General features: G+C 41.1%; 1 protein-coding gene and 1 non-coding gene across 3 annotated transcripts; both read right to left on the bottom strand.

The window, feature by feature from the left end:
* Window positions 1-45: 45 nt before the first annotated feature.
* On the bottom strand, window positions 46-163 carry LOC114916151 (U5 spliceosomal RNA). Its single transcript, XR_003804490.1, has one exon. It is a non-coding gene; the product is annotated as a U5 spliceosomal RNA (small nuclear RNA).
* A 12,836-nt stretch (window positions 164-12,999) lies between these two features.
* LOC109803051 (16 kDa phloem protein 2) lies at window positions 13,000-16,552 on the bottom strand. 2 transcript variants are annotated; one of them, XM_020364511.3, is made up of 5 exons: window positions 16,348-16,552; window positions 15,968-16,033; window positions 15,749-15,866; window positions 14,577-14,691; window positions 13,000-13,974 (listed from the first exon to the last, which is right to left on the bottom strand). In XM_020364511.3, the coding sequence occupies exons 1-5, from the start codon at window positions 16,535-16,537 to the stop codon at window positions 13,966-13,968; spliced, it is 498 nt and encodes a 165-aa protein (XP_020220100.2). In that variant the 5' UTR covers window positions 16,538-16,552; the 3' UTR covers window positions 13,000-13,965. The 2 variants fall into 2 exon arrangements, with proteins under 2 accessions (XP_020220100.2, XP_020220099.2); XM_020364510.3 differs by having other exon boundaries at window positions 13,002-13,974; window positions 15,749-15,872.

Below are 16,552 nucleotides of genomic sequence, written 5' to 3'. Positions count from 1 at the left end.
CTTACAGAAGCAACATACATAACAAAATTTGAAACTGATATTGCAGAGCCTCTATATAGAAGGCTCTTCCAAAAACTAGCGTATGCCGCTTTTAAGTGATGAACACACGGTATTCTTTAGTAAAAGGCGAAAGAATAGTTCGCTATGTGTCCGTCACACGGCTCCGTGATTTGACAATTGAAAAGACCTTACATTTATAATATATTAGTTCACTTCCACTTAGTACTCTATTCAATGTGGGATTTAATAAGAAACAAACTAAGTCCACTTAATTCTTCCCCTCACTTGTGTCATTTATCTGTGGTGCCTCCTGATATCACATTCCTCCAAGAAATTTTATTAGTGTATAAAAAAATACTTTTTACTTTTTAGATACAAATCTTGTAAAACTTATATAGTTATAAAAGTTAAAATCAATCTTATCTTTTTATATGCAAAGATTTGTGCCAACTCATTGTGATTGAATTTCAAAGTTTTAGAATGATCTTGACTTTTTTTGGGTGAATAAATGATCTTCACTAATGCAACGAATAACAGCTGTCGTGAAAAAACAAATCTTATTATATATTTAAATTATAAAGAAATTAAAAAAACACTTTTTAAACCCTTGGTTTTGTTAGTTCTTATGTACAAATTATGCATTAGTTATGTCCCTTAAGAAGAAATCCTCGCTGTTAAGCACTTGAAAGTTCAATAAGGATATTGTTGTTAGTTCTTATTCAAAGTTCACTATTTAAGTAGTTCATGTAGGAAGATTGTAAGATAGATCCTATTGATCAACTTGTTTTAAACATTAACTTAGCACAAGATTTAAGTTGTGAATTCAATCTGTACCGCACTCTTCACAAACATGAAGAAATATAATAAGAGATACTAGGAACCAAGTAATTCAAGGACATTGAGTTTTTTTATTTTTTTTCCTGAACAAAAATATATATATATAAAGCTCTCATAATTATTTGAATATTATTAATAATATCATTGATTCTTATTATCAAACCTAAATTTATAAACAATTGGCAATTAAATATACACTTGTTAACAAAATTTTAAACCTATTGTACATTTGTAAGAGACTAAATTATCTTTAAAGACTACGACTCAATGAAAAAAGTGATCAATAATAGTGATATATTATTATAAATAAGCGATTAACAAGTGAATTTTTACGATCTAATTTCAATATTTTAGTAAAATATGGGAAGATAATAGAGATAAAAATAATAAAATTAGAGATAAAGTTTAAGACAACTCTTATTTTCACTTCATGTAAATACTTAGGAAGGTTGTGTTGAGAGAAACAAAAGGAAATAAATCAAGTAATATATCACATTTTCTTTTTTTACATTTAACATCACTAATTTATTTTCTTAAAATTATGGATAGATATTGTACTATCCGTACTGCGTAACCGAGCTTCAAGCTCGGTACCGCAACGCAAACCAACATCGGACGCGCACCACGTGACGTCAGCTCGGTATTTACATGAATCATAACTGATCCCCGAGGATCTCGCCCCAGACGAGATCCGTTATCTAATCATATTACACTTCGTCTTAGGCCCAAGGCCCAAAGCAACCCTAAATCACACCAAGATACGTGCATTACATATACGAGACTATTACTCATACAAACCCTAACTTTGGCATCGGAGTCTCTTTTGCAGGTACCACCCCCATCTTGGAGCACCAGCGCACCCGTGAAGGAGGCTCACCGATCTTACCTGGCAGATCAGCTCTACAACAGATTTCCGGTAAGAACATTTGGCGCCCACCGTGGGACCGATCGAGACAGCCCTTATCGGCCACCCGTATGGTATTCACCAGAAGCCACAACAGACGACGCTGAACACTCTATCACCATGGACAATGATAGACTATGGCCAAGGCCAAGGAATCCAAGAGGTGATATACTGAAAGAACCAAGAGGAATGGGATGATATTAAAGACCTTTTTCATATATTTTGTAAATAGTCTCTTGTATAGGTTATTTTTGCCTTTGTATTTGTGAGGCACTTTACTTTGCTTTTTCCTAGTGATTGTATATTGTTTTTAAGGTAGGCTACTTGGAGAGTTTAGCTCCATTTAACCTCCCTAGTTGATACATTCATTTTATATTTTTTCAGTAGGGAAAAGGGGGTGACATTTAGCAATGCTTGAGGGTATAACAAGTAATTGGGCCAGAACTGGGCCTAGGCAAAATTTTGCATATTGGACTCATTTTACTCCTAATTTTTCATAGATTTGATTTAGCTAGGTTTCATCATCATATGATGAACCTAACTAAATCAAATCAAAGTTTTTCAAATTAAATCATGGAGCTAAATGTGTTCAAGGTCGCCTAGCTAGTTCCTTCTCCTTTGGCCGAAAATTGCTTGTTACCTTTCAAAGGTTTGAAGCTTGTCTTGCAAGCTTCTAAACCTTTGTAAGGTTAGCTTACCTTACCATGGTTCTTAAGTGAACCATGGTCAAGGTTAGCTTCTCCTAGAAGCTAGCTAAACCGTGGGAGTTTAAGTTAACCCTACCATGGTTCCTAGTGAACCATGGTTAAGGTTAGCTTCTCTTACAAGCTACCTTCCCCTATATATTTGATTTTCCTACACTTGTACTCACTTTTGAACATTTGGAGAATAGAAATCTGATTTTTCTCTCCCACTCAAGAGTCTCAAAACCGAGAGAACCTACACTCTAAGGTTTTCTCTCAAAGTTCTTCTACTTTTGACTTGGTTCCTTAAGCTTCTACAACAAGCTAAGGAGAACCGAACCTCCTTCAAGGACTTCTACTCCATTGAAGCTTCTTCAAAGGAGATTTCAGAATCCTCAAGGTGTCAACCTCAAGGCATTTCGGTCCTTAGCATGGAATCATTGAAGGAACAACAATCTCCTTCAACTAGTTCCATCAGACAGCGACGCTGCAACCTTGAGAAGACTGATCGACCAAGTCGAACAGATGCGACAGCAGCATGACACTGACCTGCGCAACATGCATGCCAAGCACGAAGCCGACTTGGCGGCAGTGCGGACAGCCAACGCAGCGAACCTCGCGGCATTACGCGAGGAAAACAAGCGCATTCGCGCCCAACTCCAGTAATGACACTCTGATCACCCCTCCAGCTTTCAACTCAACCCCAGCGGAGCAATGCGAGGCCAGGTAAACCAGGAAGCAGGATCAACTCCCCTACGGGAAGTGGTCTGCACGATCGCAGGAGGTTTCGCAGGAGGAGGCGCCAGCAGCTCGGCCCGGAAAAGGCACTTGCGCAACGCCAACCACGTACACTTCACTACCCCCGCTTCGCACCAGAGCTCGCCGATGATCACTTTCACCGACGACGACTATGCCGGAGTCTACCCCAACCAAGACGACCCCATGGTTATAGCCGTAGCGTTAGCCAATTAGGAGGTCCACAAGACCCTGGTCGACCAAGGGAGCTCGGTCGACATCCTATTTTGGCCAACGTTCCTCAGGTTAGACGTCCCCCACTCTCTCATACAACCTCACATAGAACCCCTAATCAGTTTTGCAGGAAGGAGCGTCCACACCCGGGGGTGTGTGGACCTACTAACAACTTTCGGGGCACCCCCGGACTCAAGACAGATCATGGTTCGGTACCTCCTCGTGGAAGCCGACACCTCCTATAACATCATCATCGGCAGGCCAGCCTTGAATCAGCTCGGAGCGGTGGTATCCACCCCACACCTCACCATGAAGTTCCCAAGACACGACGAGAAGATCATCTCCGTCAAAGTAAACCAGAAGGTGGCACAACAATGCTATACCGAAAGCCTGAAAGTTGCCCCACTGGGTGAACAATGCAACAGCAACCTCGCCACCGTGGCTCGCACCGACCACGGAAAAGTCACCGACCTCGACCCAAGATCCGACACTCGCGACGAGCGGCCCAGCCCCGTTGACGAGCTCGATGACCTTCAGATCGGGGAACTCCCCGGACAGACCACAAAGATCAGTAAACAGTTGACCCTAGAGTTGCGACAACAGCTCAAAACAGAAATCCTCAAAAACGCCGACCTCTTCGCCTGGTCCAGCGCTGATATGCCAGGCATAGATGCCAATTTCATCTGCCACAGGCTAGCGATACACAGGGAGGCAAAACCAGTCGCCAAGAGGAAGAGGAAGGTCGGTGGCGAAAGACAGGAAGCCATCATCGCCGAACACACAGAAACTACTCAACGCTGGCTTCATCCGTGAAGTCAGATACACCACATGACTGGCAAACGTGGTCCTGGTAAAGAAGAACTCGGGGAAGTGACGTATGTGCGTCGACTATACCGACCTAAACAAAGCATGCCCCAAGGACTCATACCCTTTGCCAAGCATTGACAGGTTAGTCGACGGAGCCTCCGGACACGCCCTCCTCAGTTTCCTTGATGCCTACTCGGGTTACAACCAGATAATGATGTACCCACCTGATGAGGTACATACGTCCTTCATCACCGACCACGCCAACTACTGCTACCGGGTGATGCCCTTCGGCCTCAAAAACGCAGGGGCAACCTACCAGCGGCTAATGGATAAGGTTTTCCATCAACAGATCGAGAGGAACATGGAAGTTTATGTCGACGACATGGTAGTCAAGACCACCTCGGCAATAGACCATGCTACCGACCTCGCCGAAGTGTTCGCCCAGGTCAGAAAGCATAACATGCGCCTCAATCCGGAGAAGTGCGTCTTCGGTTTCCAGGGAGGTAAGTTCCTCGGCTTCATGATTACGAGCAGAGGAATTGAGGCCAAATCCGAGAAGTGCAAAGCCATCATCCAGATGCAAAGCCCACAAACGGTGAAAGAGGTCCAACGCCTAGCCGGACGGTTAGTCTCACTGTCTCGCTTCATCCCCAAACTCGCGGAGAAGGCAGGACCAATCTTCACCCTATTAAAGAAGCCAAAGGGTTTCCTGTAGACAGATCAATGCGAAGAAGCGTTCCAAAACTTCAAATCTTTCCTCACAACCCCACCGATCTTACAGAGGCCGGATCACAACACCGACCTCCTTCTCTATTTGGCAGTAGCCGAAAACGCCATCAGTGCAGTCATCGTACAAGAGCACCAAAAGGTACAGACACCTATCTACTTCATCAGCCGAGTCCTCCAAGACACAGAGAGAAGATACCAAATGATTGAAAAGCTGGCATTGGCGCTTGTCACCGTAGCCCGGCGGCTACGACCCTATTTCCAAAGCCACCATGTGGTAGTCAAAACCGACTATCCCATCAAACAAATCCTGAGAAAGCCCGAGCTCGCTGGACGTATGATCGCCTGGTCAGTTGAACTATCCGAGTTCAGCATCCAATACGAAGGTCGCGGACCCCTGAAGGCCCAATGCTTAGCTGACTTCGTGGCCGAGCTCACGCCAACTACTGCCGAGGAACCCCAGGTATGGACCTTGCTTGTTGACGGGTCCTCCAACTCTAAAGGCGGTGGTGCAGGTATCATCCTAGAAGGGCCAAACCAAGTCGCCTTGGAGCAATCCCTCAAGTTCGGCTTCAAGGTGACCAACAACCAGGCAGAATACGAGGCACTCCTCGCAGGCCTAAGGCTGGCTCGCGACCTTGGAGCTCGGAGAGTGAGCTGCAACAGCGACTCAAAACTCATGGTGGAGCAGCTTAGTGGGACATACCAGGCAAAGGACATTATGCTGCAACGGTACTTTCACACTGCGTCCCACCAGATCTCATCCTTCGACGAATTCACCATAAAACATGTGCCGCGAGAACAAAACGCCCGAGTCGACCTCCTATCGAAGCTCGCCAACACCAAAAGGCCCGGGCAGCACCGGACCATCATCCAGGAAACCTTACACTCGCCCAGCCTAGACGACAAAATCATCAGCGTGAGTGACAATGAAGACCTGGGATGGATGGCAGGCATTTGGAGTTACTTGAAAGAGGAGTCCTTCCCGAGGATAAGAACGAAGCTCGGAAGATAAGGATGAGATCAACCAAGTTCATCATCATTGGGGATGAGTTATTTAAGCGTGGTATTTCCTCTCCACTGCTCAAATGCTTGACGGCGCCCCAGGCAGCCTATGTCATCAGGGAAATTCACCAGGGGATATGCGGCATGCACTCTGGCACGCGCTCAATGGCAACCAGAGTACTCCGAGCTGGGTACTACTGGCCCACTCTGAAGTCAGATTGCCAAAGCCACATACAAAAATGCAAAGAATGCCAGCAGTTCGGCAACGCACATCGACAACCGCCCAAAACTCTCCACCGCATGATGTCGGCATGGCCTTTTTCCCAATGGGGAATGGACATCCTCGGGTCATTCCCCCCCCCCCCCCCCCCGCGAAGGGACAACTAAAGTTCCTCCTGGTAGCAATCGACTACTTCACCAAATGGATCGAAGCATGCCCACTCGCCAAAATCACCACCGAGAACGTGCGGAAGTTCACCTGGAAAAATATCATTTGCAGGTTCGGAATTCCTCACGCCCTCGTCACCGACAATGGTAGGCAGTTCATCGCACAGGAATTTGAGGACTTCCTCCACAAACTCGGAATCAAACACCTTGCGACCTCGGTGGAACACCCCCAGACCAACGGCTAGGCCGAAGCTGCCAACAAAGTCATCCTCCGGGAACTCAAAAAGCGACTAGGAAACGCCAAAGGACAGTGGCCCGAGGAACTCCCCAGCATCCTCTGGGCGTATCATTGCAGCCCTCAGTCAACCACGCAAGAGACGCCCTACAGGCTGACCTACGGAGCCGACGCAATGATCCCGGTAGAAGTCGGCGAAACCTCCCACAGACGCCAAATCTTCAACGGCGAACAGAACGCCCAAGAACTGGCGGCCGACCTCGATCTAGTGGACGAGCTCAAAGACGAAGCCCGAATCCACGAAGAGGCTTGCAAGCTCCGAGCATCCCGAAGATATAACACCCGAGTAAAACCTCGATCTTTCCGAGCGGGCGACTTGGTGTGGCGGTTGTTACGCAAAGCACGGAAGGACACGTCAGATGGGAAGCTCGCACCCACCTGGGGTGGCCCGTTCCGAGTTACAGAAGACTTGGAGAACGGACCCTAACGACTAGAGGAGCTCAGTGGAAAACCTATACCGCGAACTTGGAATGCTACGCATCTCAAGTTTTATTTTAGTTGAAACCTGTACGAATGAGTTGTGCACTCTTTTCCCGCCTCAGTCTTTAGTCCCAAAAAACAGAAAGATGGGTTTTGGCTGAGAGGGTTTTTAACGAGGCACATTTACACAATCAATGAAAGAACTCATTTCGTTCTACTTATATCTCTCTAACTTCACATTATTTTATGTTTTACTCAAACTTGGGGTCGAATATGAACCCTAACACGTCTATCCATGGTCGAGTACGAACCCTAACGAAAAACCCGAGGTCAAATCCGAACCTCGACATGAGTAAGGTCGAGTCCGAACCCTCACAAAGGTTACCTAACGAAAAACCTGAGGTCGAATTCGAACCTCGATATACCCGAGGTCGAATCCGAACCTCGACATGAGTAAGGTCAAGTTTGAACCCTCACGAAACTTTAAGGCCAAGTTTGAACCTTCACGCAAATTTACAGTCGAATTCGAAGCTCGATTCATCAAGGTCAAGTTTGAACCTTCACAAAAAATTTTAAGGTCAAGTTTGAACCTCCACGTAAACTCAATCTACGGTCCAGTCTGAACCATCACGAAAAGCTAAAAGTCGAGTTCGAACCTCGGTTTTATCACGGCAAAATTTAAACCTTCATGTAAAAAAATATACACATATATATATATACAAGCAAAGTTCTCAGGATTCAACACTTGAATCCAAAACAAAAATAAATTACGATTACAAAATCGGCCTACACAGAGGCATTATCGCTGGAGCTATCCTCAACGTCGTCCTCTTTGACCAACTTCCCAAAGCGAACGACCTTCTCCACATGCATACCGGAGAAGTCAAACCCTGGCGCAAGAAGCTTGGCTTGACGAGCAGCCTTGAGGAAGTCCCTCTTATGCTCCACCACGATGGAGCGCTCAACATCCTCAAGTCTCCTCTGCAACGCCACCTTCTCGGCCTCCAGCGACGAAAGGTCTACTCTCTGGGCAGCAATCTCCTGCTCTTTGCTACCAATAATGACCTCATCGCGGAGACGCTCCTCGGTCTCAGAAACCAGCTCATCCTTCAAAAATGCGACTTCATCTTCCAGAGAGCGAACCTGTTCCCGAGAAGACATCACCTCGTCCTGGGTCGAGGTAACCAGCCCCTGCAACTCACCCACCCGAGAAGCATACTCTTCGTTGGAGCGAAGGGCGATCCCCAAGGACTTCTGGGCCCTGGCGAGCCCCCCCTCGCCGTCTAGAGCTTGGCCCCCTGCATCCTCGCTTCACCAAGGGCGGCGGTTAGAACCCCATTCTCCTCCTTCAGGACCTTATTCTCATCCTTCAGAGGCTGAATAAGGCTCCTCAACTTCGCCATGTCCTCCTGCTGCCTCGACCACTTGTGTTTCCAGTAATCCACAATGGCCGCTCCTCGCTGAAGGAAGATATGGGCGGCATCAAAACTTCCCATTGGCCCAGCCGACTCGATCATCGCCTGATCAGTCGTGCTCAACGACTCCTTCGAAAAAAACTTCTCTAGAGTCACCGCGGCACTCCACAGGGAGTCGACCTCCTCCGACGCACTCAAATGCTCCAGCCGCATGGGCGCGCCCTCTTGCGCATAGCGATACGCAAGGTACGGCCGCTTCGGCTTCGGCACCGGACCAAGGGTAGGGGGTCTGGAGCTCGACCCCTCCCTACGGACCTTGGCAGAAGTAGACGCAGATACCCTGGTGTCGTTCCCCACCTACAAAAGGCAAGGACACTCTCCTAAGAACAAAAGTCACCACAAAGGTAAAACGCCAAATACCACAGAAGGGCCAACGACTCACCCCACCGGCCGAAGCAGCAGGTACAGCACCCCGGACCACCTCCTCGGCAGCATTCCCTGCCTATAGAAAACAACCTCAAAACCAAACGCCAGAAAAGAGAAACAAGACTAAGAGAAGAAAAATACTCACCACAGCAACCCAATCAACAGCTTGAGCCGGCGCCTTGCCGGGTTGGACGACTGGCTCAGCAGCCAATGCCACCTCTTCGGCAGCCACACGACCGACCCCCTCCGGTGGCGGAAGCCCAGCAAGATCCACCTCCCCAATTCCAATAACCTCGGAGGCCACCTCCCCTATCTCTTGAGGAGCAGAGGTCCCCCCGACCTCTCTCCCACCCCTCTTTCGTTTTCGGTTGATCTTCAGAGGGGAAACCTCCTCCTCTGGAGGCTCGGAAACCCCGAGCTCGGTCACGTTGAAGCAGGGCTTCAACTCGAGCCACATGTCTTTCCCTACAAGGCCTACAAATAGAAGATAAGACACGTTAGCAAAAGAAAGTTTACACAAACCTCAATAAAATACCAAGATACAAAACACTCACCCTCCAGGACCCTCTCCTGGTGTGCTGAGTTCGCAAGCGACAAGATCGACTTGTAGTCCAACGGGCGGGGCAAAGCCGAGAGACTCTCAACGACGACAGCCTCCGAAGCCATCAACTCCAAAGGATTCACCCCGTGAAACCTCGACGGTTTAGGGCACCAGTAAAAGGGGAACTTTGGCAGTCCACCAAAATAGAAATCCCCATCCTCCAAAGGGTCGACATCCACAAGGACTACCCGAAAAAACTCAGACTTGAAATTCTTATAACATTGGGAGTAAAGAGTGAACAAACCCCCTTCTTTACTCCCGTTTAAAGAAAGAATGCCATACGGCGGAACACCCAGCTTCAGCTGGTAGAAATGAAGGAAAACGCGAAGGGACAACTCCAGCCCTAAGACCGCGCACAAACCTGAAACGCCCTCAAAAAGCCCCAGCTATTGGGGTGCAGCTGACAAGGGGCCGCGTTGATATAGTTCAAGAAGTCACACTCAAACTGAGTGAAAGGAAGACAAACGCCCAGGTCCCTGAAGAAACTCTGATAAACATAAAAGTGGGGGGGATCGGTCGACTTCCCCATGAACACACCCTCACCAGCCGGGCAAGGCTCGAGCCGAATCATCCGGGAAATGGCGGGGTCGCAAATCCGGTGCGTCTTCCAAACTGCATCGACCTCCAAGCGCGACCTGAACACACTTTGGACGACCCCCACCTCGCGCTTGACCCAGTCGTAACCAGGAATACCCGGCTCCAGGTCCTTAGGCGGGGATAACTCTTTCCTCTCGGCGACACCCCTCCCGGTAGCCACCACCTTGCCGCGCGCCTTGCCCCTGACAGGCGCAGAAGAACCAACGCCATGACCACCAGCCATCAAGAAAACTCGAAGAAGGACTGTAAAAATGAAGACGAAAGGAAAACAAGAAAGCACTGAAAACTATCGTATCCAAGAAGCTAAAGAGTAGAAGAGAGTGAAGCGAATGGGAAGAGACGCGGGAGAGAAAAAGAGAAGGGTTGTTTCCCACATTTCAAAACCGCCACGCCTGACAACACAATTAATTACAAATTCATCATTGTATAACCGTCATTTTCCATGACACGCCACTTGCACGTTTCCAGGAAATGAACAGTCGTGACACATGGCACCAAAACGAGCAAACGTACGCGAAAGGTCACCTCCCCCCAGCGAGCTCGGCCTTAACTCCGAAGGCCTTCGGCCTTCGGAGCTCGGGGGGCTAGTGTACTATCTGTACTGCGTAACCGAGCTCCGAGCTCGGCACCGCAACGCAAACCGACCTCGGACGCGCACCACGTGACATCAGCTCGGTATTTACATGAATCATAACTGATCCCCGAGGATCTCTCCCCAGACGAGATTCGTTATCTAATCATATTACACTTCGTCTCAAGCCCAAGGCCCAAAGCAACCCTAAATCACACCAAGGTACGTGCATTACATATACGAGACTATTACTCATACAAACCCTAACTTTGGCATAAGAGTCTCTTTTGCAAGTACCACCCCCATCTTGAAGCACCAGCGCACCCGTGAAGGAGACTCACCGATCTTACTTGGCAGATCAGCTCTATAGTAGATTTCTAGTAAGAACAGATATAGATTCTATTGAGTAGTGAGAATATTACCTATCAATTAATTAATTATTTGTAATTAATTTATTTCCTATAATAAATTTCTATATAATTTAAACATGTAATTTTTTCATATTATATAAAATATACAATTTTATTTTTGTACCCTCTGAAAATGGTGTCATGAGTGGTTTTATCAGGAGCATCTAGTGGCATTGACATGCATAGTGAATTTCTCTCTTTTGACATTCACATATTCCAAAAGATTCACTGCCGCAAAAGTAATTTTTAATAATAATTTTATGGTGGTAAAAATGTAATTTTCACTAAATTAAATAATAAATTATATGATTTTGTGACTAATAAATATTAGTTGTTAAAATTTATTATTTATTAGTCATTATTTTATATATGTAATTTTTTTTTTACAATTTTATAAATTTTTATCAATATTTTATATAAATATAAGTAATAATATTAACAACTTCATATATATTAACCATTATTTAATTGTTGATAATAAAAAAATAACAATCATTTATATGGTTCCTAAAAGACAAAATATTGATAAAAAAAAAGTTAACTTTAATGAAGTGATTAAAGTAAATTCTATTAATAGTTCACAAAAATCATAATATTTTGTTATTTCTCATTTATCAAAATTTTATTTCATAACCAAGGTTTACGAATACAATTATGATTAATTTAAAAGCACACAATAATGACAAGATCACTATCCTATAATTGCTTTAATTATTCTAATTACATATAAATGTTGATTTCCCCAATTACAAATGAATGCTTTAATAATTATAAATAAATGATAATTCCCTCTATTGATTTTCTTCCGAGAACCTCAGTATTTGATTTGATTCTTTATCAATGTTTTGCCTCCCCCTTCTCTTGCAGTAATTTAAACATAAAACTATCAAAATTTCCTAACAATAAAACATCTCAGCATAAATCTATTTACTTCTAATTTATCGATTACTTAAGATAAACACAACTCTAAAATATAAGATATGTTGAATAATTACCAAACATACCCTCAAATTTTATAGTTATATGACAATTATCATAAAAGGATATGAAACGTCTATTTGTATGTGATTGAGATTTAGATCAAATAGTGATTACTTCTTGAAAGAAGCATTTATTAAAAGAAATGTATTTTGTTAGAGTCTTAGAGTTTCTGACTTCATTATTTCCTAACATATGCAGTTAAATACATAGTGAGATCCATGATTAGGGGTTTTGTTATATTAAGAATATCAATCTACAGTAGCTAAAGCTGAATAGCCTCTCACTCTGTACTAGGATATGTCTTTTACAATCTAGAAAAAGGAATTGATCTTTTGTCTCCATAGAATTATTGTCATGTAACTATTAACTATTTGCATTATTGGCCTTAATATTTTTTTCCTTTCTCTCTGTCTCTAATTTATTTGAAAAATATAAAACTTAATAAAATTAGTAACATTTATTTTGATGAAAAAATCATGCCGCATATCTATTAATTCCAAACATACGACACAACACAACCAATTCAAATCACATAAAAATAATAATTTTAATTTCCAACATATATGCTTATAAAAATCCTTAGGTGCCAAATCAACTATTAACAGTCGAAGTCTTTTGTAGTAAGCGGATAGGCTAATTGCACCAACAAATTTGTTTGGATACAAAACAAAAGATAAATATTTATGAAACTTCATTTTCTTTTTCAACCTAAAATTAACAAGCTTGATCCAAATCACAATTATGGTTGATGCAGCACTAATGAAGTTGTTCAAAGAGAAATGATCTCATCTTCACATCGGATCTCAAAAGGTTGCCTTGAGTAGTTTCACGAATATCATACGTAACAACATTGGATCTAGGATTTGATGCATCCAAAATGAAGATATGACCATCTCTAAATGCACTACAACAAAATTTATCGTTATTTATAATTATTCAACGATAATAAATAAATTATTTCTATTTTATTATCTAATAAAAATATTAATGATTAATATATAATATATAATAACTATTAAAAATATATTTACATTACACTAAAATTTACTATTAGAGATAATTATTTATTAATTAGGAAAAATTTAAGTATCCTATCAAATATAGATAAAATAATTAAAAAGTATGTAAGTAGAAAATAATTTTCACATTGCAAGTTCACATAGAGATAAGACAATTAAAAAAATAAATAAAAACTTAAATTTTACATCGACTATAAATAAAATAATTAAAGAGTATATAAATAAAAAATAATTCTCACTTTACAAGTAAGTAGATGGCAACTATCTCATTTCTTAAACTTTTAACGAGGGATAATTGACAACAGAATAACAAGCAATTAGGAAAAGATAATTGGAGGAGGGAATGACTAAGAAATTGTGAAAAAAATTTGAGTCATAAACAATTATATTCATATTTCTAGTAAGAGATTTATGATAAACATCATGTAAATGATCACTGAGGAGTTAGCGAGAAAATATTTGTCACTAATTAGCTTATTATAGGTTTAGGATAAAATCTTCTATAAGTAAATTGCAAGTTTCTTCTAGTGGAACTATTGATGAAGGTTTAAAACACAAAACAAGATATATGGATTATTCCACAAATATTGCCAATGTCTAATCCAAACACATCACAATAGTTTTACCGAATAATGATATTTGATATGGATCACCAAGGGTTTGGAAAGGAAAATATCATTGAAAATAGGTAATTAAAATTGAATTGAAAATCATGCAAGTTCTATAAATCATTTCAACAAAATGTCCACTGAAATTGTGACAACTTATTATTCAAAAAGATAATTATAGCTAGGTCCAAGAAATTTAGGCATATCACTGCTAGTAATCATGTGAATCCTTTCATCCAATTGGATTCCCTTGCACTCCATAACTTATTCTTTCCATACGGCTTTATTCTTCGCTGTAGCCACCTCAATTCCACTGCAACCAGAAATTACAAAACGAAATGGGTTGTAGCACCAATAATAGAAAGCATATTATTATTTATCAATAGTGGAAGCCAATAGCTTATAAAAAAGTGCAAGCCAATATATATATGTTATAGAACATGAAAATTAAAGGAAATATGTATACTTCACAAGGGTTTTGTTTCAAAACTTTTTTTTTTCAAAGAAAAGAAAGAGACTAAATTAACAGCCACAAGTCTACACTCCTCACACATCTTACTAAGTCTACACTCCTAACATTAGTTAGACCTGTGCAAAAATTAACATTGTATAAAAACCCTTCCCCTAACAACCCATTTCTATCAAAAACAAAAAGAGAGAATTAGACCTCTGAAACTCAAATACAAAGAAGCACAAGAGCAAGCAAGAACCCTTTAAGGCTCCATTGAGTGCAAGTTCAAAAAAGTAAAAAAGAAAAAAAATATGAGAGAAACTAACAATTAGGTCAATTAAAAAATGAGACTAACCCACTTGGATATAAGGAGAAGTGTAAAATTCAACAATATATAAAGTTCTTAAAGTGCCAAGGCAAACTCAATACTTGGTTGGTTAATGGTCTCTAGTTGATAAAATTACCTCAGGATTAAAGGTGATTGCCACCTTAACCTCCCCACAGTACTTTTGGTTCTTCACAACATTGTAAGAAGTTTCTGGAATGCTCCCTACTTGAAACACTGGTTCCAGATCAATTCTGCACATGTGAGAAACAAGAGCACTTTGATTTGACTACTTCACACGAGTTGAGAAAGAGAATCACATGAAATTTACAAATTAATGTTGAAAACAAAGAGAAGTGAACAAAAATGTAACTTTAATTACTAGGAACAAATTCTCTATCACATTTTCTATCATTAGTTTACTTTTTCGAAACTATAAAATCATGAGTGAACTTCATTAAAATTTATTGAAAAGTCGATAATCATGAGTGATATGATGTTCATTAATTAAATAAATAGTAGGATAAATAAAATTGTGATTTCCAAAAACAAAATTAGAACTGATGGAAAATGTGTTAGTTTAAGTATTTCAGAAAAAATAATTCCCACAATTTAAGCTGTTTTTTTATAAGAAAAAAATTGTTTATAGAAAACACTTTATATATGTTTCGAATAACCACTGAAATTTATATGATTTTTTTTTTAAAAAATAGTTAGTTGTTTTCATGAATGTGAAATTTAAAATTTATGATCATTTTTAATGAATTTTTCTTAAAGTTAATTTACTATATAAAAGTTAATATTTTTTTATAAAATGAAATTAAATATTTAAAAATTGTTTTTGAATAAACTTAACCAAATAATAATTCATTCCAATTACATAATTGATTATTAAAATAGTTTAACTTTCCATTTTTTCTATACTTCCTATCACACTCAATGGTTAATCAGGGACAATTTTGTTTTTAAAACTTTTTACTCCTTTTAGAGTTATATCTACTGTTCCCTAAAAGTCTCATATCGCTTAGAAGTCGAGGCTAAGGGTAGTTTATAAACACCCTTCCTCCTTAGTACCACCCCATCTTGGAGCATAAGCGTACCAGCGAAGGAGGTTCACCAATCTTACTCGGAGGATCGTAGATTTTCGGTGAGAACATCTACCAAGAATATTCTTTTTCCTGTTGGGGGAGGACCAAAGGCCATTTACTAATTGATTTTGAAATTAATAAAACAAAAACAGAATCAAATTCGAAATAAATCAAGATATCCGAATAATAAAGTTACAAGTGTTGTAAGAGGAATTCAACTCACTTTGTCTCACCAATGAAATCATCACGGAACCGATCCTTGTCCATTAGCCTCAGATTAAGTTCAGAGACACTGTCAGAAACTGTGAAAAGGAAGCTTTCATTCCAACGAGGTGTAGATCCTGCACCTTTAATAACAACAGTTTATTCAGTAACTTCTATATACTTTAAATCAAACTCAAACCCTAAGAAAAAATAAGCAAAAACACTCCCATAATCATACCTTTTGCAACACTGCTTTTGTGCTCCTGTGCGCGATAAGTGAGAATCACATAAGGATCCATTTTTCCTGTTTATAAAAATAAATACATAAAATTGATCACCCCTTTATGTTGATATCAATCTTTGGCTATAATCAAGAGATCTAACTCGGTTAATTGAATAAAGTGTGTCACAGTTGCAAACTGTTTGATATGAAACATATTCAATTTGCATCGATAAAAAAAAATTTAGGAGAAGATGCATTGGCTTGAAAAATAATTAAATAACTGAGAGATATAGGGATTTAAGCCCTAAGTTTTTAAAGCATAGTTTGAGGGAGCAATTTATATGAAACACAGAATATATACTAGTATCTGCTACCATTGAATTTGCATTATATACCGAAAAAATCACTGTCATGAAGGTCTTTTGCACTTATCAGAATAACTTCAAGCGTCCCACGAGGCATCTTTGGATCAAACTCTCTCACTCTCTTTGGCTTAGGAAGTAAGAAATTGAAGTAAATGTTTGAGGAATACCACGCGGCTGAAGTAGTATATACCTGCTCCTTGTTTAAAGTTAATGCACGCATTTAATAAATCACAAA

Source organism: Cajanus cajan, chromosome 4, assembly GCF_000230855.2.
Source record: "Cajanus cajan strain Asha chromosome 4, NIPB_CcT2T_4, whole genome shotgun sequence".
NCBI lineage: Eukaryota > Viridiplantae > Streptophyta > Magnoliopsida > Fabales > Fabaceae > Cajanus > Cajanus cajan.
Note: the sequence above shows the minus strand (reverse complement) of the source record. Positions and strands in the feature narration are given on the sequence as shown.

What these genes read in the sequence shown, in the direction of transcription:
- LOC109803051 (XM_020364510.3), bottom strand. Translation starts at nt 16,537, where the DNA reads ATGCGTGCATTAACTTTAAACAAGGAGCAGGTATATACTACTTCAGCC. An exon ending in TCATGACAGTGATTTTTTCG is followed by an intron (nt 16,034 to 16,347) that starts GTATATAATGCA and finishes TTTTATAAACAG; the next exon opens with GAAAAATGGATCCTTATGTG. An exon ending in GATTTCATTGGTGAGACAAA is followed by an intron (nt 14,692 to 15,748) that starts GTGAGTTGAATT and finishes TCACATGTGCAG; the next exon opens with AATTGATCTGGAACCAGTGT.